Raw genomic sequence first — 22,598 nt, 5'->3', positions numbered from 1 at the left:
AGATGGGAATCGAACCCAGGACCATTCGCTTACAAAGCGAACACCGTAACCAGTCAGCCACGGCCGCTCCAAGTGGGTTCTTTTCTGATTTAAATAAATTTCATTTAACACAATTTGACCTTTTCATGTTTCCAATGGATACCGCGATAAGGCTTGAAAATATTTCTTGAATTGTTAAATTTATAGTTTAAATATTAAATGTGTAGATTTTGCAAATATACTTTTTTTATGTACAGTCCAGACTCGATTTTCCGAAGCATCGATTATCCGAAGCTCCGGAGGTTTGTATGTGAATGTGACTTCGGATAACCGAATCATAAAAAAAATGTTCTAACTTTTTATTATCAAATTCGAGTTCAGTGAATCCATTTAGTCAAGTGGTTGATGGTCTATTTCATTTCCAATTGCATTTCTCAATATTTCATCACCGGAACTTTGGCCGCCTTCTTGGATTTAAAAATTATAAAACACAATAAAGAAGGTTACGGGTCATACTTAAGCTTGACAACCCATCACAAGTTAAGGTGGAACAAAAGGTTTAACCCTCTAACGCCCATGGTTACTCCAGAGCACATTCAAAAATGTCTTCAAAATTAAATTTCTTTGTAACCATGTATGTTTTCAACCTGGTTCAACCTGCGTTAGTTTATATAGAATGTTAACTAATGACAACCTGGAGTGGCCGGTGCCCTCAGGGAGGTTGTCACGGGTAACATTTACCAAACCATAAGATTTTGGGCAATATGGGTATCAAAATTCATGGTTTTTGATTCTGGTAATGAATAATAGCCATTTTGACAGTATTGGCCACAACCTGGAGTGGCCGCTGCCTCACGAATGTTACAATGGGGGGACAAATGCCGAACAATACGAGTTTAGACAATATGTTTATCAAACTTGCTGGTTTTGGATACTGAACTTGAAGATTGAATTGAATGAATAATTTATTCCAAATTATATTTGTTTTCATCTCAATCATATTCAATAAAAATGACTTATTTTTATGAGTTTTTTTAAAAAGGTCTTTGACATATTGGTCATGTGTAACATAACCACCTGCACCTTTTTTTAAGGTCTTCGAATAATCGAGTCTGGACTGTAGTGTTGAACGTGTGGAGGTAAATAATGCTATTTTGTCGCGCGTCGTTTTTTTTACATTCCACAAAAGCTTTTTCAAAAGCTAGAGCACGCAATGTAAACAATAACAAAAAAACACGGTTTGCTTTGTTGAACATCCTGTGCATTGTCCCGAAGCTTGGTTAAATTTGGTTGCCAGAGTTATGATTAGAAATGTTTACAGTAGTCGGGCGTGTGAGTGTGTCAAACGCGTTATGACCTGAAATCCCTTTGGCCAGTTGTCACACTTACATCAATTTTCAGGGTGTGTCAAGATAACCCGACACAAAATGATGTTCTTAACTCACTTTGGCCCAACATGCATGTGCGGCACGACAGCTTCGAAATAGGATTGGCTAGCCAGTCCTCGCTTTTTATTTATCTATTTCGTCTTTTTTATTTTTTCTTGTGTTCAAACTTTGGCAAAGCCAGTGTAATTATCTGAATTTTAAAAAAGGACTCTTTTGCTAAATAATTTTTAAAGATGAGAATAATATTATTTAAAAATACATTTTTAAGTTAACTTCCATTCTGGAGCCCATCATAAGGACGGGTTGGGTTGCAAAGGGTTAAGTAAGGTTTAGTTAAAGTTAAACTTGGTATGGCAAATAATGGAAAATTATCTTTGGACATTTCTACGTGAATCGCAATTTATTTTCTACGTTAATCACAATTTATTGGACGATATTAAGGTATCAAGAATGGCAAATTATTTCTTGGTAAAAGATGTCACCTCGCAGACATTACTTATTAAAATTATTTGTTCATTTTACTGCTAACTGTATGTGCATATATCACGAGGACGTTACATCATCGTTGCTTCCTGATTGTTTAAGATAGTGAAAAAACATTGCTTGAGTTACAACTAGGGTACCCTGAATTTAACGACTTCATGCTTTGAAGCAGAAAAATCCTGTAAAAAATCATACAAATATCTTCATTGAGTACCTCTCATCAAATTTGTCGTCAGCTGTGTGCTATCTTGTGACATAGACCATTTTGGTCGAAAATGAGTTAATGATGACGTTTTGCTATACTTAACAAACACTACAAGATGCTTTAACCCGATTTTGGAAACTCGCTTCCGTTTCCCGGATACCGCAATACACACTTGTGACATAGACCAATTTATCATCAAAATGATCGTGCACACTTTTGACACGTCATACATGTTGTTGGAAAATGTGGAATTTTTTTCTTGTTTTTCACAAATTTATGTTGATACACATTTTCTGAAGGCAATGCAATCTTTTGTTTTTGAAAATATACTGATTAAGTCGGTTAAACTATTGATTTAAGTCTATTTTAGTTTGTATGGAAATTCTGTGCACACTTGTGACACGTAGTACAATTTTAATTTCGAAACACACTTGTGACACGTGCTTTTCAGATTTTTGATTACATAATTTACTATATCTTTTAACTGGTGTAACCAAATTAGTTGAAACTTGGAGCGTTTGTTAAGCGATAGTATGCGAACCGATTGCTTTAAAAAGTTTGGCTCTACCATTCATAGTTTTGAAAATATTTATCATCAAACTTTAAAAATCGATTTTCTCGAATAGTACTAAATGGACGTTGTCACAAGGTAGCACATAACTGACGAAATGTAAATTATTAAATACATTTATATAAATTAAAGTCATAGATTTCCTATCGGGTTCAATAGTTTAAACATCGTTGAAGTTTGATCTGTGAACCATCTGTCAAAATGAACAAAATTGTATGGTACGTTTCACTTGTTCATAATTTTGGGAACTGATTTTTCTCCGTTTAGTAAAGTATTATCACAGCTCAGCATGTTTTCTTGGTTGGTTGAAGATAACGGCATAAGTTCAATACTTTTCTAAGAAACTTATCTATTCTAACTTCTATTCTATGATCTTGCCTCTTATCCAGTCGGTCTGGGTTCTATCCAGGGGGTAGCGAAGAAGACGCCATCTTGGAAATTCAGAAAACAAACACTGAGAATCAGTATTATCCATATTACTATGGTTACACGAAGTGTGTTATCCCATGCAAATGTGTAAAAGCAAACTGGAAAATGTGTAATGCCGGTTCTCAGTGTACGGGCGCACTGTTTGTCGACCAAAAGAAAAAAGCAAAAAAAAAATAAACAGAAAAATAACTTTTTTCGATATGAATTTTCAGCCAATATTGGGATGGAATCTTCAAGAATATGATAAAATTTGCCATCAGCAACACAATTCACGTGTTTTTTCAGGAATTTATCGTTTAAGAGCGAGTCCACGAACAGGGCATACCCCTTTGTATGGGACGTCGTTAGGACCTCACCAATCTGCCTGAAATTTTCAGGGGTTGTTTGTACATATGAAACTAGCATCTGGCCAAAATATGAGCACTCTAGGTCATCGGGAAGTGGGGCAAATCGGGACACAAAATTTGAAGGCTCAAAAACGTCAAAAATCTGAAAAGGCTATAACTTAGGCAAAATTCAATTTAATTTCAAAACTCAAAATGCATCTGAAAGGGCTTTAAAAATGCAACAAAATGCAGGGTAGAGCATCCCAATTGGTTAAATCTAAAGGGAGTTATTGGCATTTTAGTGAAAAAATAGCATAATTTTCAAACTCAAATAAAAAAGTGTTCCATCCAGATATCAACTCGGTTCGACCAGCAGCTTGTAGGGGACATCTGGAACTATCAACTGAGAATGAGAACGCTTTGGGTAAGGCAGTTTAACATATTAAAAAGACACTTTTACTTTTAGTTTTTTTTTTGTTGTAATTTTTTGCTCGGGAGACCCCTTAGATCCCATTTTTTTGTGATAATTTTATCATATTCGTGTTCCTGAGACAATTTTACAATAGAAACATGCATAAAAATGTTTATTTTCATCCATTTTATCTCTTTAAAAAATGAAAGTTAAAAAAAAATCTTCGATTCACATTTATTGAAAATCAACTTCGTTTCCAAGGATACTAGATGACACCAGAAAAAAAGCAGCTTCTATTTTTTTTTAACTTTCATTTATTAAAGGGCTAAAATGGATGAAAATAAACATTTGTATGCATGTTTCTATTGTGAAATTGTCTCAGGATCACGAATATGATAAAATTACCACCGGAAAATTTGATCTAAGGGGTCCCCCGAGCAAAAATTTACAACCAAAAAATACACTAAAAGTAAAAGTGTCTATTTATTATGTTAAACTGCCTTACCCAAAGCGTTCTCATTCTCAGATGATAGTTCCAGATGTCCCCTACAAGCTGCTGGTCGAACCGAGTTGATATCTGGATGGAACACTTTTTTATTTGAGTTTGAAAATTATGCTATTTTTTCACTAAAATGCCAATAACTCCCTTTAGATTTAACCAATTGGGATGCTCTATCCTGCATTTTGTTGCATTTTTAAAGCCCTTTCAGATGCATTTTGAATTTTGAAATTAAATTAAATTTTGCCTAAGTTATAGCCTTTTTCAGATTTTTGACGTTTTTGATCCTTCAAATTTTGTGTCCCGATTTGCCCCACTTCCCGATGACCAAGAGTGCTCATATTTTGGCCAGATGCTAGTTTCATATGTACAAACAACCCCTGAAAATTTCAGGCAGATTGCTGAGGTCGATGTGAGATGGGTGTGCTTTGCTCGTGGACTCGCTCTTAAATTGCGGAAAATTGGAAAATCAAAAACCCAAACAATGATTTGTTATGGGCTACCATTTGACAGCAAGTGCTTTGGCTCTCATTTGACAACCGTGCTAATGTCGACTGTTGTCAGTTTGCTTTGGTCGGAATAGGTTTGCCATCCCCCCGGTTCTATCCCAGTTGGCCCCGGTCTAAACTAGAGGTTAGGTCGTTAGCTCAGTCCAGGTGATGGAGTCGGCTTCCTGGGTCCTGTATCGGTGGAGTCGCTGGAAGGCAGTTGGACTCACAATCAAAAGGTCGTTCAAATCCCCCCCCCCCCCCAGTTCAATTCCCGGGGTGGATGGAAGCTAAGGTGTAAAAAAGGTTTGCAATTGCCTCAACAATCAAGCCTTCGGACACATAGTTTCGAGTAGGAATCTCGCAATCGAGAACGCCAATTTATTTATGTGTTTATTTAGATATTGATAGGAAAACAGGCAAATAAAAATCAACCCTGTTAAATGTATCGTTGATTTTTTTTTCAATAAATCTAGGGCACCCTAGTTACTGGACGAATACTTTGCGCATCACTGCCCTTGATATAAATAGCAGGAGCGGAATGATAACAAAACTAGTTGCAAGTCAAATGAGATAACCAGAATGCTTGCAAAAGTCTGGCTAAAAACCTTCTCGCTGATAGCTTGTGGCGCGTTTGTGACAGCGGCATCTCCGATAAACGGTAAAGTTAACTATTTCCTCAACAAAATAATTAAAATTCGAATCATTCTAGCTACACGGAGTACCTGTCAGCAAAAATCGTACCGGGTGTACAACAACGTCGGAGTGACTTTCATGGAAGCCTGGAGACGTTGCCAGTGGAACGGGCAACGGTTGGCCACCGTGAGTTCCGAAGCGGACAGTAAGTTGCTGGAAGCTGCGATCGGGGCCTCAGCTGTTAAAACCGGGCCCTGGTGGATTGCCGGAACCGATCAGGGCAGCGAGGGGAATTTCATTTGGATTTCAACTAACGTTGCGGTAGGATTTGGTACCGGGTATGAAAATTTCTACCCAGACCAGCCTGACAATGCCGGAGGAGCCGAGGATTGCATGGAGATTGGACGCTGGGGTGGAGTGCGCTGGAATGATGCACCATGTGGGTGGAAGCAGCGTTACATTTGTGAGCAAGTGAGACCTTGTTAAAAGTGAGGATTTCAAATAAGCCCAATACAAGTTTGAAATAAAGTTAAAAAAACTTGGCAGCACTGCAATTCATGCTGTCTGTTTTGCCAGCTTTTACACTCCTTTTTCCAGCTGAAGCATACGAAGCGCACACTTTTCATTCCTTTTGCTACTTGGGTAGCAGCACCAGGAGCAGCAGTTTCACCATCATCCAACGATTTGTGCCCCAAATGAAGCATCTTGGAATCTGCTTTTTTTGCAGGCTGACAGTTTATCACTCTATCAGTTGTTGTTGGTTCAATGTGAGACTGATTTATCCAAGTACAGATTTTTTCTTAGATACATATTTTTCTCAAATTGTCTTTGATAGAAATTCCTTTGCTAAATTTTTCTTTAAGACGTTGGATTATCCACAAACATCCCCACCCATTTTTTTCACTCTCGAACCCAGCATGAATAAATTATGGAATATTTTCACCGTACATGGGATTGGTTTGGCAGCTTATCCTGTTGTTTATCCTTTTTCCGATTGGATCATTGCACTTTTTTCGCCTGCAGCTGCTGCACCCACATGTGTGCGGCATGTATACGGGGAAATTTTCATTCGTCACATTTTCCCCCGACGACTTCACTGGTTCAAGGCTCCTCTCGGTGAAGCGTGCACCGCAAATCCTGCCGAAATTCCAAACGAAACGTGATGACATTTTCCACACCCTAAAGGGGGAAACCCCCCGTGAAAATGGTCGCAAAATCGCATCCCCACAAAAGTGCACCCCATTCTTTTCCTTCACTAATTAAAGTGCACAAACCCACACTCTCACACAAACCTTCACCCGCGACGGCCGCGAAAACCAAACTGGAACGGACAAAAACTGACGGGAAAAAATCCGATCAGAACCCCACCCCACTTAGCGAGGCGTGTGGTCCTGTTCTAGTGCTCAGGGGAAGCAATCAAGCAAAAGTTCTCCACCTCCTCCCCCACCCTCTCCTTATCCGGTGGGTTCCAGCGCGACGGAAGGGCGACGAATTTCCCGGGCACACGACTGACCTCGCGGAAGGTTGTTCGGCTTCTGAAGAATTTTCCGACCCCGACGGCAACCAAATTTGCCTCCTCTCTCTCTCGCTCTGAAAAACCTGCCATGCTGGCAGTTTTCCACCCTACCACCCTCCTCCCCTTTTTAATTGGTGATAAGAGAAATTTTCCTCTCTCCCTCTCTTGGAGTAAAAAAAAGGACTACGGTTTCATTCATGCTTTTGTGAACGCGTTGTTGACGTACGCCGCAGTGTGTACGTGTGAGTGTTGGCATGTGGGAGAAAGAGAGGAAAACTCGTGTAAACTGGAAAACGCGCTGGGCGGGAAAATTTGACAATCATATGATACGACGGGACTCTTTTAGTACAAATCCTGGGCTGGTTGGTGTGAGTGAAGTGCGAAGACCTTTACAGAAGGTAGGAGCGATGTGGTAAATTTCCCGTTAAAAGATGTTCAAAATCATAACTTTTAAGAAAAAAGGCATGTTTATTTCTCTTGAATAAATTGTTTTTGTACTCATTATTGGGCAGGGAATGATGCACACACACTAATGAAAAACAATGTGGAGCATATCGTTTTGTTGTACAGTCCATACTCGATTATCCGAAGGCATTTCACTTTGGATAATCGAATCCGGATTTTTTTTTCGGTATCTTATTGTTGTGTGTTGAGCTTAAGTATGAACCTTAACTACTCTAAAGTGATTTAGAATTTAGCGGCTAAAATGGCAGTTATGAAACATTGAAAAAAAAATGCATTTAGTAATTTTTAAGTCACCTCCGTGTACGCACGAGTGCAAACAGCAGTCAAGTGCTCAGTGCTCCATCGTTTTTTCGAAAATTTTCGCCGTAATTTACCGTGATTATCCGCGAGTTTGCTCCACCAGCATGCCAAGGGCCGGCCGTGGCCGTGGCAGTTCGAGTGCGGCCTCGAAAAACCCGCGAAGTTCGTCTACCGGCCGTGTGCAAAAAGGTAAACAAACCAACGCCGCGTCGACCGCCATCGCGCCGGGGAGTGTGTGCGCCAAAGGATTTGACCCCAAGTTATTACACCCTAATTACCGTGTCCAGGGCCGCAGCCCTATAAGGCTCCGTTCAGCTACTTCCGGCAATCCGTCGACCGATGGCGCTTCAACATCCGCCAACATTCCCACCAGTAACAAGTTCGCGAGACTGAGTGACGAGGAAAGCAACAACAACAACACCGACGGTAGCACTACCGACGACGACGACGACGATGGTTGTGCACGGAAGAAAGTGATTTCGCCAAAAAAAGTAATTATTCCTAAGCAACGACGACCACCACCAATTTTCGTTTTGGACACGTTGGCGGACGATGTTGACGAGCAGCTGGAAGGCCTCGTGTACTGCCTCAAAATAGGTAAATCGTCAGTGCAAGTGTTCACATTTGACCAAAAGAACTTCGACCTGGTTGTGGAGAAATTGAAGCGTAAAAACTTCAAATTCTACACATTCGACCCCGTGCAGAAGACCGCTGTTAAGATCGTCTTGCAGGGGTACCAAGACCGCCCGACCTCCGTCCTCAAGGAGCACCTCTCGGGTGTCGGAATAACGCCGCGAGACATAAAAGTCCTCTCGCGGAAGACAACCGTCACAGGTACACACACACTGTACCTGTTGTACTTCGACCGCGGCACCGTCAAACTTCAAGACCTGCGGCGGACTAAGGCGTTGGACGGTTTTTGGGTAAACTGGCGGTTTTACTCCAAAAATCCGACGGACGCAGCGCAATGCCACCGTTGCCAGAAATTCGGCCACGGCTCGCGGAACTGCAACCTCCAGCCCCGCTGCGTGAAGTGCGGTGAGTCACACCTCTCGGAGGTGTGCGCACTACCACGAAAGGCGGACTTGGGGGAAAACGCAGAACAAACCAAGCCGCGCGTAAAGTGCGCGAACTGCGGCGGTAACCATACCGGTAATTACCGCGGATGCGTCGCGCGGAAGTCCTACCTCGAGGAGCAGGAAAAGAGGAAGAAGAAAGCAGCAGCGTCCCATCCTCCTCAGCGAAGTACGAGCGCAGCCGTTCCTGCAGCTGGCCAGCGTACGGTTCCAGCGGACAACCCAGCGTTCCCTCCTGGATGGGGGCGGTCGTTTGCAAGCGTGGTCGCTGCCGGTAGCGGCGATGCGACCCAGCAAGGAGTCACCGGGGAAGATCTCTTTACCCTGCCGGAGTTCTTTGCTCTCGCGGGGGAGATGATGACGCGGTTTCGGACCTGCCGTAACAAGGCGGAGCAATTTCTGGCCCTCGGGGAGCTGATGATTAAGCACATCTATAAAGGATAAAAAATTGTGATCTAGTTTTAAGCTTTCTCTATTTCTATCCCCTTTCCCTAGCAATTTTAGTAAGTTTTTTTTTCTTTATTTTTCTTACTCTTGGCAACACCTTTATTTACTAGCAATAACTGTTCCAAAATGGATTATGATGTAACACACAGCTGAAAGGAACTCCAAAACGCTGTTTTGTACCTCAAAAGAACTTATTGTATCTGATGATTCACCAATAAAACCGAATTTGAATTTGAATAATTTTTAAGTCAATCAACTTTTCAAATTTGACTTAAATGGGGTCGCAGAATTCGAATTTGATGTTAAACGTAAGAAAATAAAAAAGAAAAAAATATTTTTTGTTCTTGATCCGATTATTCGAAGTCCCATACAAACCTTCGAAACTTCGGATAATCAAAGCTTCAGATAATGGAGTCTGGATTGGATACTTGTTTGGGGAATTTTAGAACATTGCTTTATTTCTAGAGCAACACGTGAAAAGGGCGGATAAGCATTTTGATAGATGGAACTATTTCGCAAATTTCGAGACAACAGGTAACTTTTCTACAATATTCGATGTGTTAAACAATAGCTGGACTTCCTAGCTACCTTCTAACGTTGCGGGTTTTGTTTTCAAATATGATTTCGCAATTTTTTGTTCCGATTTTAAACTTTTTTTTTTTATGAAGCATTGTCCCTATGTCAAAAGAAGGCATTTTGCATCATTAGTTTCTCCATACAAGTTTCTATACAATTTTGAGGGATGGTCGTACAAAATGGGTACAAAATGTGTGAAATTCTGTATCTTGAGAAAGGGTTCACTGATCGATTTTGGTGTCTTCGACAAAGTTGTAAGTGATTAGGACTTTTTTTGGAAAAAACAGAACACGAAAAAAAAATCCGTCTTTTTATATAACTTTTAATTACTAAAAGTTATACTCCAAAATATGTTTTTTTTTATTTTTGAAATTTTTTGATTTATTTTAGGAGACTGAAAGGGACAATTTCTGAGTTAAAGTGCGTGTTGGTGCAAAGTCTGGTATATGACATGATTTAGTGAAAAAATCGTGTTTTTTGGAAAATATCGAAAATCTGGACAAAAATAGTATTAAAAATGTTTTTAAAAGCAAAATTGAATTTGCAATTAACCTTCCTACGGTATTGGGGTCCTTTTCGGCCTTTTTTAAAATTAAATTTGCCATAACTTTTGCTGTATACATGCTAGAGCCTTGAAATTTTCTGTCATTAAATTTATAGTATAAATAAACATTTCACAAAACAAATAAACCTTGGACGACCCCTAGGGGAGCGTCCATAACAAAAGTTACTTTAAAGGTATTGGGGTCCTTTTCGACCTCAAACTTAAATGAAAGCTTAGAACGTCCCCTTTCTGAAACCGTCCTGGAAAACCGGATTTCGTCACTGTGGCCACCGGGAATCGGCTACAACCGAAAAAAGGCCTTTTTGAGACCCCAACTTTGACGACCTGTATCTCCGGCAAATTTCAACCAATCAGGATGCTTCGGATTGCATTCGACAGGTATATAGCTGTACGGAACCGGGAGGTCACCTGGCCGTGATGTTAATATTTGTGGTCAAAGTACAAGTACCTGTGTAACATATAACATTGTTCAGCAAAATTGTAATTTATGAGTTTCTCTACCTAGGACAAAATGTTTGAGTGGTTGTTAATGGCCTTTTTGACGACCTAGAACATCCTGAAAACCTGAAATTTGGAAACTTCAGAAAATGTTGAAGATAATTCAGGCTTACAACGATTTTTCCAGGCAAATGAAGTTTAGTTATTACCAGTCACATCCCCACGACCATTTGGCACCACTTCGATCCCTTTGGATCTCTTTTGGGATGGTCTGGGTCCTCCAAAGTGTCCTGAAATACAGATCTTGGAGTCTACCGCCGTAACAACACGATTCTACCAAGTTTCCGATTATGGTTCATATTCAGTGATGTCCCTGGGACCCTTTGGCAACACTCTGAGCTATGTGGATCACTTTTGGGATGTTCTGGGTCCTCCAAAGTGTCCAGGAATACAGATCTTGGAGTTTACCAGCGTTACAACATGATTCTACTAAGTTTTCGATTTTGGTTCATATTCAGTGATGTCCATGGGACCCTTTAGTATTTTTTTTTACACTGACTACTCTGATACTTTTGTATCTTTTGTAATATGGCCCGTTCTTAGGTTTAATGTTTTGCTTCTGTTTACAGCCTGCCGATAGATCGTCTTCTGGAATGCTTCTGTTTGAGTGATACAGTATTGACGAACACGAGAAACCAATCCGCTGACGTGGAGATAAGTGAGATTGAGGGGAAACCTCGTATATTTTTGACCCATATAGAGTTCGATACCGATCGTATAGCCCAATATTCAGCTCGAATTTTGCGTGAGAGCATCTTAGCGAGTAGAAAATTGCAGTTGAAGCACTTCTCCGTGTATTGTTACAGAGTTTTTCAATGCTCAGACTCAGCCGCCCACAGATCGTTCGAGAGATTGAATGTGTTGGGTTTTGGGAGGTTTATGACTTGAACAAATTCAACTCACGCTGCAGCCAAAATCCTCCCTCGACCGCCACCTACCCCTTTTGCCTCGCCAGATGGGATTCAAGCCATCCTTTCGCTTACAAAGCGAAACCCGCCAGGAGCTGGCACCCTTTAGCATTACTAGACTCCAAGATCTGTATTCCAGGATTTCCACCCAGAACATCCCAAAAGTGATCCACATAGCTCAGAGTGTTGCCAAAAGGTTCCAGGGACATCATTGAATATGAACCATAATCGGAAACTTGGTAGAATCGTGTTGTTACGGCGGTAGACTCCAAGATCTTTATTCCAGGACACTTTGGAGGACCCAGAACATCCCAAAAGTGATCCACAAAGCTCAGAGTGTTGCCAAAAGGTCCCAGGAACATCACTGAATATGAACCATAATCGGAAACTTGGTAGAATCGTGTTGTTACGGCGGTAGACTCCAAGATCTGTATTTCAGGACACTTTGGAGGACCCAGAACATCCCAAAAGTGATCCACAAAGCTCAGAGTGTTGCCAAAAGGTCCCAGGAACATCACTGAATATGAACCATAATCGGAAACTTGGTAGAATCGTGTTGTTACGGCGGTAGACTCCAAGATCTGTACTTCAGGACACTTTAGAGGACCCAGAACATCCCAAAAGTGATCCACAAAGCTCAGAGTGTTGCCAAAAGGTCCCAGGAACATCACTGAATATGAACCATAATCGGAAACTTGGTAGAATCTTGTTGATACGGCGGTAGACTCCACGATCTGTATTCCAGGACACTTTGGAGGTCCCAAAACGTCCAATAATGAAATGTACCTTTTTTTGCCTGTTTCTGTTTACTTATGGAAAAAATTAACTACTGGTACCAAAATTGTAGATTAACATAGCTCAGAAAAATTCAGGCCTGAAAGGTCCTAAAAGAGCATTTAACGCAGCCAAATATGCAATGCTTAAATATGGCGCTAAACGCGTGGTCTGATTGAATATGATTGACTGCCATCTTGGCAGAAAAAAAAAATAGAAAAAAGCATAAATTTGATTAAAATTTCATGAAAACACACATTCGTCATGAATAAATAACATCGTTAGCAAAGCCATAGAAGCTCAAAAAAAATTCCCGGGAGGACATTTAACGAACAATTAGAGTTTTGGCCAGGAGTTGTGGTAAGCGTGGTTGCCTCTTACCCCAGTTGGACTGGGTTCGATCCCAGACGGTTCTGGTGGCATTTTCGAGACGAGATTTGTCTGATCACGCCTTCCGTCGGACGGAGAAGTAAATGTTGGCCCCGGTCTAACCTAGAGGTCAGGTCGTTAGCTCAGTCCAGGTCGTCTCCCTGGGTCCTGTCTCGGTGAAGTCGCTGGTAGGCAGTTGGACTCACAATCCAAAGGTCGTTAGATCGAATCCCGGGGTGGATGGAAGCTAAGGTGTAAAAAGAGGTTTGCAATTGCCTCAACAATCAATCTTCCGTCACCTAGTTTCTAGTAAGAATCTCGCAATCGAGAACGCCAAGGCAATGCTGTAGAGCGAACAATTAATTGAGTTTTGGCAATATGGGTATCAAAATTTATGGACATGAAAATGAACATTTTGACAGTAGTGGCCATAACTTGGAGTGGCCTCAGGGATGACATTTTGACAGTAGTTTCCAGTGATTAAAATATTATGAAATAAAATAAATGACCAATATGCAAAGTTCGCTGTCAAATTGGTCATGTGTCACCTTTTATTTCTTCTCACGTTGGGTATCATACTTCAATCAATAATCCATTAAATTGGTTGGAATCAACAGTATGATGCAAAATGAAAACGAAACGAAGTTGACTTTATAGCTGTCGGCCACCATTGCTAGTACCAACCTAAGTGTATGAAAGTATGGCACGGAGCGACGGCGCCGAATACCCATATTTACACAAAGAATTTTAGAGCGCCCGCCGCGGGATTCGAACCGGCGACCTCTGGATTGTTAGTCCAGTGCGCGGTCCGATTGATCCACACGGGCAGGTCAGATGCAAAATACTGTTTTTTATTCGAATGGTAAGAAGAAGTAACAGTTAGAAGTACGGAATGATTTTTTATTCTGAAAACCGGTCCCACGTGAGATGTTTGAACCAAAATGACTCCGTGATATTTTAGTCGTATATATTTTGGCGATTTACTGTTATTTTAAGAAATATTTATTTAATTTTAAAAGCATCAAGTTTTTTTTATTGATTAAGTGTTCTTAAGTGTTTTAATTTTTTAATTAAGCTCAAATGGTAGCTATGACCAGTACAATTAAATCAATAAACTTCTGCTCCATCTGGAATTTCAAACCTTTGGCAAACGTAGCATAGGCTCACGTCACAGGGAACATCATTCCAACCGGCACTTCCATTGGGCAGATTTTTAACCACCAAGCAATGTTCCTTGGACTCCGAGTTGTTTGGTTCTCCAGGGTTCCAGGCGGTAAAGTTGTTCCATTGACCGGGAATGGGTCGCTTGTTGACCAGCCAAACGTAGGATCCTTCTTTGCCCGCGTCCGTTCCACTTGTGTACGCCAGATTGTCCGATGATTCAAGAGCACTTGCCAGTGCTTTATTGTCACGCGATGACTCTATCGTGGCTAGTTCTTCGCCAAGATCGTAGCAGGATCGCCATGCCGTGAAGAAGTCAACTGTTTTTTCACAGTGCAGTGTGTACACCTTGGTTTGGTTGAGATACTCATTTATAGCAGGAACTAAAATTGCATGAAAAATCATAAACAATCCATTTTAGCATAAATGTCATACATACCAACATGACGATCTTCTTGATCAGTTTCTTGAGCGACAGATTCGTTTGCAGAAAATTGTATGAAAACGCAAAGGAAAACAACAAAACAAACTTTCAATCGGTCCATCTCACCTCCAATATTGAATGATACGAATATGATTTTGTTCAGATCAGTGGCTTTATATACAAGTTGCGTTAAAGTGGCACAAAAGCCATGTTATTTAGTACTATAAAAGAAGGTGGTCCGACTTTAAAGCAAATCGTGTTTCTTCCAGGTTTTGCCAATTACGAGTGTTGCTCCATTTGAACTCGAATGACCCTTACAGTACGCCCTCCAACCTTAACTTATACTAAATTGTTCGACGTGAATCAAAGCATTTATCTTAAAAACCTCGTTACTTCCTGATTGTTGACCCATTTCACTGGACAGGTTTCGCCATCATTACCAAACACAAGGTCTGAATTTCTTTTTTGGAACCAGTAGTCTTCCACGAAAAGAGGTCAAATGCATTAAACCGGTTCCACCGAAAAATTGCATCTTGCATAACTCGCACCCGGTGGAACTTTGGAGAAAGCGTATAAAAAGGATTCGCACCAAGGAGAACTGTTCTTGGACGACTGCAACCAGAGGCCAGAATGTATCGATCGGCACTGTTTTTAGCAGCGGTGGTGCTGTTTAGTGGGATCTCCGCGGAAGAAGCTAGCAAGAATGTTACTTCCGGAGAAAGCAGCAAATCGGTTAGTCCAGGAGATGATGGCAAAGCTTTGAATCCAGCTGATGTACTTGGTAAGTGGTTGAAAACTTCCAAAAGGGGTTTTGTCTAAAAACTTTTTTTTTTAATTTCAGATTATCTCCATCCATACCCGGTTGATTTCCTGCACAAGAGCAAAAAGTATTCATTCTTCTGTGACAACAAAGTGGATTACATTACTGCATGGCGTAAATGCATGGACATTAACCAAGAACTGGCGACAATTGAGTCTGCCGAAGATAATTTGGCCTTTCTGGCTGCTGTAGGATCCTACACTGACTATGTACTGACCAGCGGAACCGATTTGGGCAAAGAAGGATCGTGGATGTGGTTGGTCAATCACCGTCAGATACCGGGCTGGAATCAATTCTCAGCGTGGGACAACGGTGAACCGAATAATCAAGGTCCAGAAGATTGCCTCGTCGGTTTCAACAGGGATGGTGTTCTCTTTTGGAATGATATTCCATGTGGAAACGCATACTGTTACATGTGCCAGGAATTAATTTTATAAGTGTTATCATTTGTGATTGTTAAGACAGATTTTAAATAAATAAAGCTTGAGTTGGAAAAAAACAGTAAAACTTTTAATTGGAAGACATTACAATCCATTGAAACAGTTTTTAATACTTAGTTGAATTTAAGAGCGAGTCCACGAACAGGGCATACCCCTTTGTATGGGACGTCGTTTGGACCTCATCAATGTGCCATTTTCAGGGGTTCTTTGTACATATAAAACTAGCACCTGGCCAAAATATCAGCACTCTAGATTGCCGGGAGTGGGGCAAATCGGGACACAATGTTTGAAGGTTCAAAAACGTAAAAAATCTTTAAAATACTGTAACTTTAGCAAAATTCATTTTAATTTCAAAAATCAAAATGCATCTAAAAAGGCCTCATATTTTGGCCAGATGTTAGTTTTATAAGTAAAAACAACCCCTGAAAATGGGCAAACATGGACACTAAAGTACCGTAAAACAGGGTGACTTTGATAGGTTTGAGATCAAGGGTTCTGATTTTCGGTTCAATGAACAGAAACCACTCACTCATTGCCTATCCATTCGTCGCCTATTCCAACCCGCTAGCATTCATGAGCGAATGATACTCGCAAGCAGCCAGCGAGTGGCCCGAACTATTCTCCAGCGAACAAATATATCGTGAAAATATTTGCCTCCGAAGAGCCATTCTCACAATATGCCAGTGCGGCAGTCTTTTTGTCTTCACGTCCTCAGTTTGCCATCAATTTGATTTTTCTTGGTGGAAGTTTCTTTGAATGGTGTCTATAATGTTATGAAATCAAAATAAATGCAAAATTTAATTGATAACATTGATTTTAAGCAACCCAAATCAATGAGTATAACGCATTGCATCAGAGAAAAAATGTTTTCAGTTAAGAGTGATCGGAGACGATCGGCCTGCCGGAGCCGTTCGGAGACTGAGCCGATCAGAGAGAGAAGGAGAGTAGAAGAGAGAGTGTTCGGGAGCGAATGGTGTGAAAGTGACAAACGGTAGGAATTCATTAGGGCAGTATCGCGTCGCCTGCTATTTGTGCTCGCGAATGGAGTGGTTGATTTTGAGCAATCAGGACCCTTGTTTGAGATTTTTCCGCAAAATGAAGAGTCCAAATTAAATACGTACGGAATGGTTTGGAACCATACTGACCATGGAAGAGAAGTACTCAAAGTACCTCAAGAAGAACTTTTCATAACATTTTGAAAGGTTTAAAAAGTGAGTTAACTATTATTAAGAAAATTTTGATGAAAGGCATTATTTCAAACTTCTCAAAGTGTCATGATTTTCTCAATGAACATGATTTTGAATCGGAAAATGGAATACATGTTCGGATTCTTTGGACAATTTTCCACTAGGAGAAGGTAAACTAATTTTGTAAATATTAAATAATATGTGTTTTTGAAACATAATTAAAAAAATCTCCAAATTTATAGGCAATTTCAGTTGAACAAATTTCATATGAAATGTGAAAACTTGTGATTCGTGCTTCGAATTCAGTTTAAAATGTAACATAAATCGATAATTTTATGAACAATACTAGATTAACCGAATTTCAGGCAAAATTCCGACTTTTTAGCAACTTCACCTAAAATTTATAAGTATTTAAAACTTAGTTAACTTAATATAAACATTGATTTTTTTTCTTGAAAACTATATCATCAACCTTAATGATGGTTCATTTAACGTAAAAATTAAGTTTGAACACCTATAATCTGATTTTAACAAGAAAAACTATGACTATCAAAGTCATCTCGGAATTTAAAATGAGAATTTTTAACGTAGCTATTTTTCTGAACATTATAGAAAAATAACTTTTTTCTGAAATAGTGCATGAACTTAATAATCTTGAGAAAAACCTTTCCAGTTGGGAAATATTCCAAAAATAAATTGAAATCCTATCAAAGTCACCCCGGTTTACGATACTTTTTGATTGCAAATTTAATTTTACATCTTAAAAAAAGTTGAAAAATTGCGACCGATTTTTCGAAAACATTAGTATTGATTCAAAAATTCATAACACGATCAAAGATTTTTTGAAAGTTCTGAAAATTTCTGAAAAGTTGGCATTTCATGTTCCCTAAAACATATCAGAAAAAATAGTGTTTTTTCGCAAATCAAGTTTTAGTGACAAAAAGTTAAATAAATAATCACCAAAAATTTTTTTTACCGTGTTTCATTTTGTTCAGTGTAGTCCTTTTACATAGCTATAACTTTGCCAAAGACACCAATCCGATCAAAAAATTCCTTCAAAAGATACAGAACTAAAATGTATTAGAATCACTGCGATAAGTATTTTAAAAGCTATGTAAAAAAAAGTGTCAGAGTCTCTCGGATCTCAGATAGTGCAATGAAACTAAGGTACGGAACTAGTATTGGACCCTTCTTTGATAAGTTTATCAAAATTGGTATCTAACGGGCTTAAAAGTTTGAAGATCTGGCATCCCTGTCTCAATCTAAGATTACTTAAGTGATATTTATGTACTTTTTTGTAGCCGGTTCTCATTTATCTGGATGAATACTATGTCCGGATCTATTCGACCTATCGTTGGATAGGTTATCAAAAGACGTTTTAAACGAGTTCAAATAATTCAAAAATCTGGAAACCTTGTCTCACGTTATGTCCTAAAGGTGATATTTTTTTAAATTGTGATATTAGCTAGACTAAGTTGAGTAGATTGATTCAATCAGGTGAATATAATTTCAGATATTTTGAGACACCCATTTTTGGTTAGGAGTGAGGAAGGCATCAACCCCATAGGTCGCTTAAATTAGTTTGTATGCCAAATTCTTTCCAAATAGTTGATGAAAAAAGATAAAGTGTCCGTTTTTCGAAGCGTCCCGGAATTCGATGCATGACGTAACGCTGTAGGGTTCCCAAACGATAAAAAAATACAATTATTAACAACTATTCACAATAGGCGAGCAATAAAATGTTTTAACGGCAAAACATATTTGAACAACAATTAAAAATGGTAGGAAAAAAAAACAATTTATCTATTCTAAACTTCAAAATAAGTAAAATAATAAAATGATCACGAGTTTTTGGCAGCAGATGTTTATTGCTTGATTAAATTTTGAAAACCTATCAAAAGCGATTAATCACTGGCGGTACCAGGGGAAAGCCTGGGGGGTCCCGTGTCCCCCCTTCGACAGAAATTTGTTCTAAATTTGTCCGAGGGATCAATCACCAGAATCAAAATATTTCCTGGTCACGCTACTGAGATTAATCTTAAAAATACAAAAAAATACAAAAAACAGTAACAATTGGACAAGATCGTGATAATCAAACAACAAGGAGAAAAACACAAAAGTTGTACAAACTAAGCACAGATTAATTAAATTAACGATGTTTCTATCAGGGTTCGCTATTGTTAATTAATAGCACGATATGAAATTTTTACTTTGAATTTGCAGAAATTTTAATGTTTAGTCAACTCTAGTAACACATCAAACCATCACTGGTTCTCGGCCATAACTCAACCGATTGGGATATTTTTTTCCATTGATTTGAAATGATATTTAGATGATCCTAAAGCTTTGCAGAGCTCTTGCTTCTAACATTTGCACTATCTCAAGTTCACGGTTCTGAGTTGATAGATCTTCGTAAATGCCACACATAGCCAAAAAGTTCGCATCCCTACAATTGAGCATCACCCAATCTCACAATGTTCCCAGTTGGCTATTGACCTTTTATTCCCAAAACCAGTTTCCTGCCAAATCAATGAACGCAAGACCTCAATTTCCCTTTGGGCACTGGAAGTTATTAGCGAAACAAATTCGAAATGCATCAAACCGGTTTCATAAAAAAATTGCATCTTGCATAACTTGTTTCCGCAAAGTTTTTGGCGAAAGCGTATAAAAAGGATGCACACAAAGGAGAACTGTTCTTGGACGGCAGAGACCGGTGGTCAGAATGCGTCGATCGGCACTGTTTCTAGCGGCGGTGGTTCTCTTTAGTGGGATCTACGCAGAAGAAGCTAGCAAGGCTGTTATCCCAGAAGATAGCGGCAAATCTGGTGACTCTGGAAAAAGTGAAAAATATGTCAAGCCAGCTCATCCGGTTGGTAAGTGTGATTTTCTTGATGTTTTTTTGAAATGTGATGCTTAGAAACGTTTAACTCCATTTCAGAATCGCTGAATCCCGACCCAGAAGATTTTCTCAACAGGGGTAAAAACTACACTTTTATCTGTGACGTAAAGCAAAATTTCTTCTCGTCATGGCGTAAATGTATCGACAGAAAGCTAGAGCTGGCCACGATTGAGTCTCTCGAGGATAATTTGGCTTTTGAGGCTGCGCTGGGAGGTTACAGTGAACAGGTTTATACCAGCGGAACCGACATGGGCAAGGAAGGTTCGTTTGTGTGGTTGGTGAACAAACGTGTGATACCGGGCTGGAACAATTTTGAAGCGTGGGAAACCGGTGAGCCCAATAATAATGCCGGAAGTGAGAATTGTTTGGTTGGTATCGTCAAAGGTGGAAGAGTCCAGTGGAACGATGTACCGTGTAACAATGAATACTGCTACATGTGTCAGGATATTTTGACATAGGTTCAACGAAAGTCATGCTAAAAATAGTATTTGTAATCAATGTTTTATAATAAAAATCGATTGATAAAAGGAATGGTTTACTGATTGCTTGAAAGAAATCATTTATTATTCTTGGTGGTGGTGTTGAGATTTATTTATTCCTCAACAGGCACTTTTTGCCCAAATGAACCTAATACTAAAACTACCAACTAATACAATCGTCTCAACACTGATAAAAACTTAGACTTTAACACATCGCGGGACAAACTAACATCAAAAACAGTGGACACTTTATTGAAGGCTCGCTTCAGTCCGACTACAGCGCCATTGGCGCTGTAGTTTGTACGTCGAAAAGGGATCTGCACGATTGGCGTATGGCGTAGCTGGCGGGCAGGTGTTGTTACGTTGATCTTTTCGCGAAGAGAGGGGCAGTCAATTCTGTCAGTTAGTACATCTGAGGCAGTCAATGCACGGGCCAGGTCACGACGCAGCTGAAGTGAGTCGAGGTGCATGAGCTGACAGCGGTCTTCGTATGGCGGAAGCTGCTGGGGATTTCTCCAGGGCAGTGATCTCAGGGCGTAGCGGACGAACCTTCTCTGGATACTCTCGAGCCGGTAAACAGCGTTGTTGTAGTGCGGAGTCCAGACCGCGGAACAGTATTCCAGCGGGGAGCGAACTATGGAGCAAAAAAGAGTTTTAAGGCAGTGGATGTCTGTAAAGTGGCGTGTCATGCGGATCACCAAACCGAGCTGACGCGATGCTTTGGCGGTGATGAGAGAGATGTGTTGCTTGAATGTTAGTTTTGAGTCCAGGATGACACCAAGATCCTTAATGTGATCAACTCTTTGCACCAGTGTGTCACCCAGATGGTAGTCGAACGGAATCGGGATGTGTTTCCGGCTAAACGTAATCACCTGGCATTTCCCGGGGTTGAGAACCATGTGGTTCACCGCACACCAGTCAGCGAATTTATCGAGTTCACGTTGTAAGGCTTTGGCGTCGTCTAAACAGTCGACCTTGGCGAACAGCTTGAGATCGTCTGCGTAGGCAAGACGGGGTCCTGAGAGGGTGAAGTTGACATCGTTGAAAAAGAACAAAAACACTAGCGGGCCGAGATGGCTGCCTTGTCCTATTCCAGATGTGGCGTCAAAGCTTTCGGATAGTGCGTCCTCAATTTTCACCCGCAGCGAGCGTCCCGACAGGTATGACTTAAACCATGTCAACAAACTACCGCGGAATCCAAGTTTCTCGAGCTTGGCGATTGCTATGTTGTGATTGATCTTATCAAAGGCAACTGACAGATCTGTGTACACCGCGTCAGTCTGCGAGCGATTTTCGAAACTGTCAATAACAAACTCAGTAAAACAGAGTAGATTTGTTGCGGTGGAACGTTTCTTGGTGGTGGTGGTGGACAATATTGCAATTGTCACATAAAAGATGTCGTATTAAAAAAAAATCTTTTTTCTTATGTGTTGAAAGGTTTTATAAGATTTTATTGGTTTAATTATTGTAGTTGTTTTTTTATAACGGTGATTTTACCTTTTAGATTGAATCCCGTTGAGTTTCATAGATTAGCAGCTTTATCTAGTACTTCATTCATTCCTCAGATTATTTAAATGGATTAAACTTAAAAGATTTTTTTTCTAATTTTTTGAAAAAAAAATGGTTTGAACCATCATTTAAACTGATACAATTGGACGTTCGGGACAACCATTTGAAGTTGCTTGTGTAAATTTATTTTAATTTTGAAACCAGTACGAACCTTCTCTGGATACTCTCGAGCCGGTAAACAGCGTTGTTGTAGTGCGGAGTCCAGACCGCGGAACAGTATTCCAGCGGGGAGCGAACTATGGAGCAAAAAAGAGTTTTAAGGCAGTGGATGTCTGTAAAGTGGCGTGTCATGCGGATCACCAAACCGAGCTGACGCGATGCTTTGGCGGTGATGAGAGAGATGTGTTGCTTGAATGTTAGTTTTGAGTCCAGGATGACACCAAGATCCTTAATGTGATCAACTCTTTGCACCAGTGTGTCACCCAGATGGTAGTCGAACGGAATCGGGATGTGTTTCCGGCTAAACGTAATCACCTGGCATTTCCCGGGGTTGAGAACCATGTGGTTCACCGCACACCAGTCAGCGAATTTATCGAGTTCACGTTGTAAGGCTTTGGCGTCGTCTAAACAGTCGACCTTGGCGAACAGCTTGAGATCGTCTGCGTAGGCAAGACGGGGTCCTGAGAGGGTGAAGTTGACATCGTTGAAAAAGAACAAAAACACTAGCGGGCCGAGATGGCTGCCTTGTCCTATTCCAGATGTGGCGTCA

At 40.2% G+C, this 22,598-nt stretch overlaps 5 protein-coding genes across 5 annotated transcripts; 3 read left to right on the top strand and 2 right to left on the bottom strand.

The window, feature by feature from the left end:
• Nucleotides 1–5,283: 5,283 nt before the first annotated feature.
• On the top strand, nucleotides 5,284–6,027 carry LOC120427782 (perlucin-like). Its single transcript, XM_039592703.2, has 2 exons — nucleotides 5,284–5,441; nucleotides 5,493–6,027. Exons 1-2 carry the CDS (start codon nucleotides 5,363–5,365, stop codon nucleotides 5,900–5,902), a joined length of 489 nt encoding a protein of 162 aa, XP_039448637.1. The 5' UTR covers nucleotides 5,284–5,362; the 3' UTR covers nucleotides 5,903–6,027.
• Nucleotides 6,028–13,893: 7,866 nt separating this feature from the next.
• On the bottom strand, nucleotides 13,894–14,839 carry LOC120427773 (mannose-binding protein C-like). Its single transcript, XM_052710537.1, has 2 exons — nucleotides 14,511–14,839; nucleotides 13,894–14,454 (listed from the first exon to the last, which is right to left on the bottom strand). The coding sequence occupies exons 1-2, from the start codon at nucleotides 14,614–14,616 to the stop codon at nucleotides 14,018–14,020; spliced, it is 543 nt and encodes a 180-aa protein (XP_052566497.1). The 5' UTR covers nucleotides 14,617–14,839; the 3' UTR covers nucleotides 13,894–14,017.
• A 252-nt stretch (nucleotides 14,840–15,091) lies between these two features.
• On the top strand, nucleotides 15,092–15,814 carry LOC120427770 (CD209 antigen-like). The gene is made up of 2 exons (XM_039592691.2): nucleotides 15,092–15,276; nucleotides 15,337–15,814. Exons 1-2 carry the CDS (start codon nucleotides 15,126–15,128, stop codon nucleotides 15,750–15,752), a joined length of 567 nt encoding a protein of 188 aa, XP_039448625.1. The 5' UTR covers nucleotides 15,092–15,125; the 3' UTR covers nucleotides 15,753–15,814.
• A 3,817-nt stretch (nucleotides 15,815–19,631) lies between these two features.
• On the top strand, nucleotides 19,632–20,372 carry LOC120427790 (C-type lectin 37Da-like). Its single transcript, XM_039592714.2, has 2 exons — nucleotides 19,632–19,815; nucleotides 19,881–20,372. Exons 1-2 carry the CDS (start codon nucleotides 19,665–19,667, stop codon nucleotides 20,297–20,299), a joined length of 570 nt encoding a protein of 189 aa, XP_039448648.1. The 5' UTR covers nucleotides 19,632–19,664; the 3' UTR covers nucleotides 20,300–20,372.
• A 60-nt stretch (nucleotides 20,373–20,432) lies between these two features.
• Nucleotides 20,433–21,600, bottom strand: LOC128093504 (uncharacterized). The gene is made up of 2 exons (XM_052710538.1): nucleotides 21,193–21,600; nucleotides 20,433–20,954 (listed from the first exon to the last, which is right to left on the bottom strand). The coding sequence occupies exons 1-2, from the start codon at nucleotides 21,197–21,199 to the stop codon at nucleotides 20,488–20,490; spliced, it is 474 nt and encodes a 157-aa protein (XP_052566498.1). The 5' UTR covers nucleotides 21,200–21,600; the 3' UTR covers nucleotides 20,433–20,487.
• Nucleotides 21,601–22,598: the final 998 nt, after the last annotated feature.

Source organism: Culex pipiens, chromosome 3, assembly GCF_016801865.2.
Source record: "Culex pipiens pallens isolate TS chromosome 3, TS_CPP_V2, whole genome shotgun sequence".
In the NCBI taxonomy this organism is placed as follows: domain Eukaryota; kingdom Metazoa; phylum Arthropoda; class Insecta; order Diptera; family Culicidae; genus Culex; species Culex pipiens.
The sequence above is the reverse complement of the archived record's forward strand: the minus strand, read 5'-3'. Positions and strand labels throughout refer to the sequence as shown.

Bases quoted from the DNA above. Each gene is read 5' to 3' on its own strand.
- LOC120427782 (XM_039592703.2), top strand. From the start codon at position 5,363: ATGCTTGCAAAAGTCTGGCTAAAAACCTTCTCGCTGATAGCTTGTGGC. The intron at 5,442-5,492 runs GTAAAGTTAACT...GAATCATTCTAG, and splicing joins AGCGGCATCTCCGATAAACG to CTACACGGAGTACCTGTCAG.
- LOC120427773 (XM_052710537.1), bottom strand. From the start codon at position 14,616: ATGGACCGATTGAAAGTTTGTTTTGTTGTTTTCCTTTGCGTTTTCATA. The intron at 14,455-14,510 runs GTATGTATGACA...ATGCAATTTTAG, and splicing joins TCAAGAAGATCGTCATGTTG to TTCCTGCTATAAATGAGTAT.
- LOC120427770 (XM_039592691.2), top strand. From the start codon at position 15,126: ATGTATCGATCGGCACTGTTTTTAGCAGCGGTGGTGCTGTTTAGTGGG. The intron at 15,277-15,336 runs GTAAGTGGTTGA...TTTTAATTTCAG, and splicing joins GAATCCAGCTGATGTACTTG to ATTATCTCCATCCATACCCG.
- LOC120427790 (XM_039592714.2), top strand. From the start codon at position 19,665: ATGCGTCGATCGGCACTGTTTCTAGCGGCGGTGGTTCTCTTTAGTGGG. The intron at 19,816-19,880 runs GTAAGTGTGATT...ACTCCATTTCAG, and splicing joins CAAGCCAGCTCATCCGGTTG to AATCGCTGAATCCCGACCCA.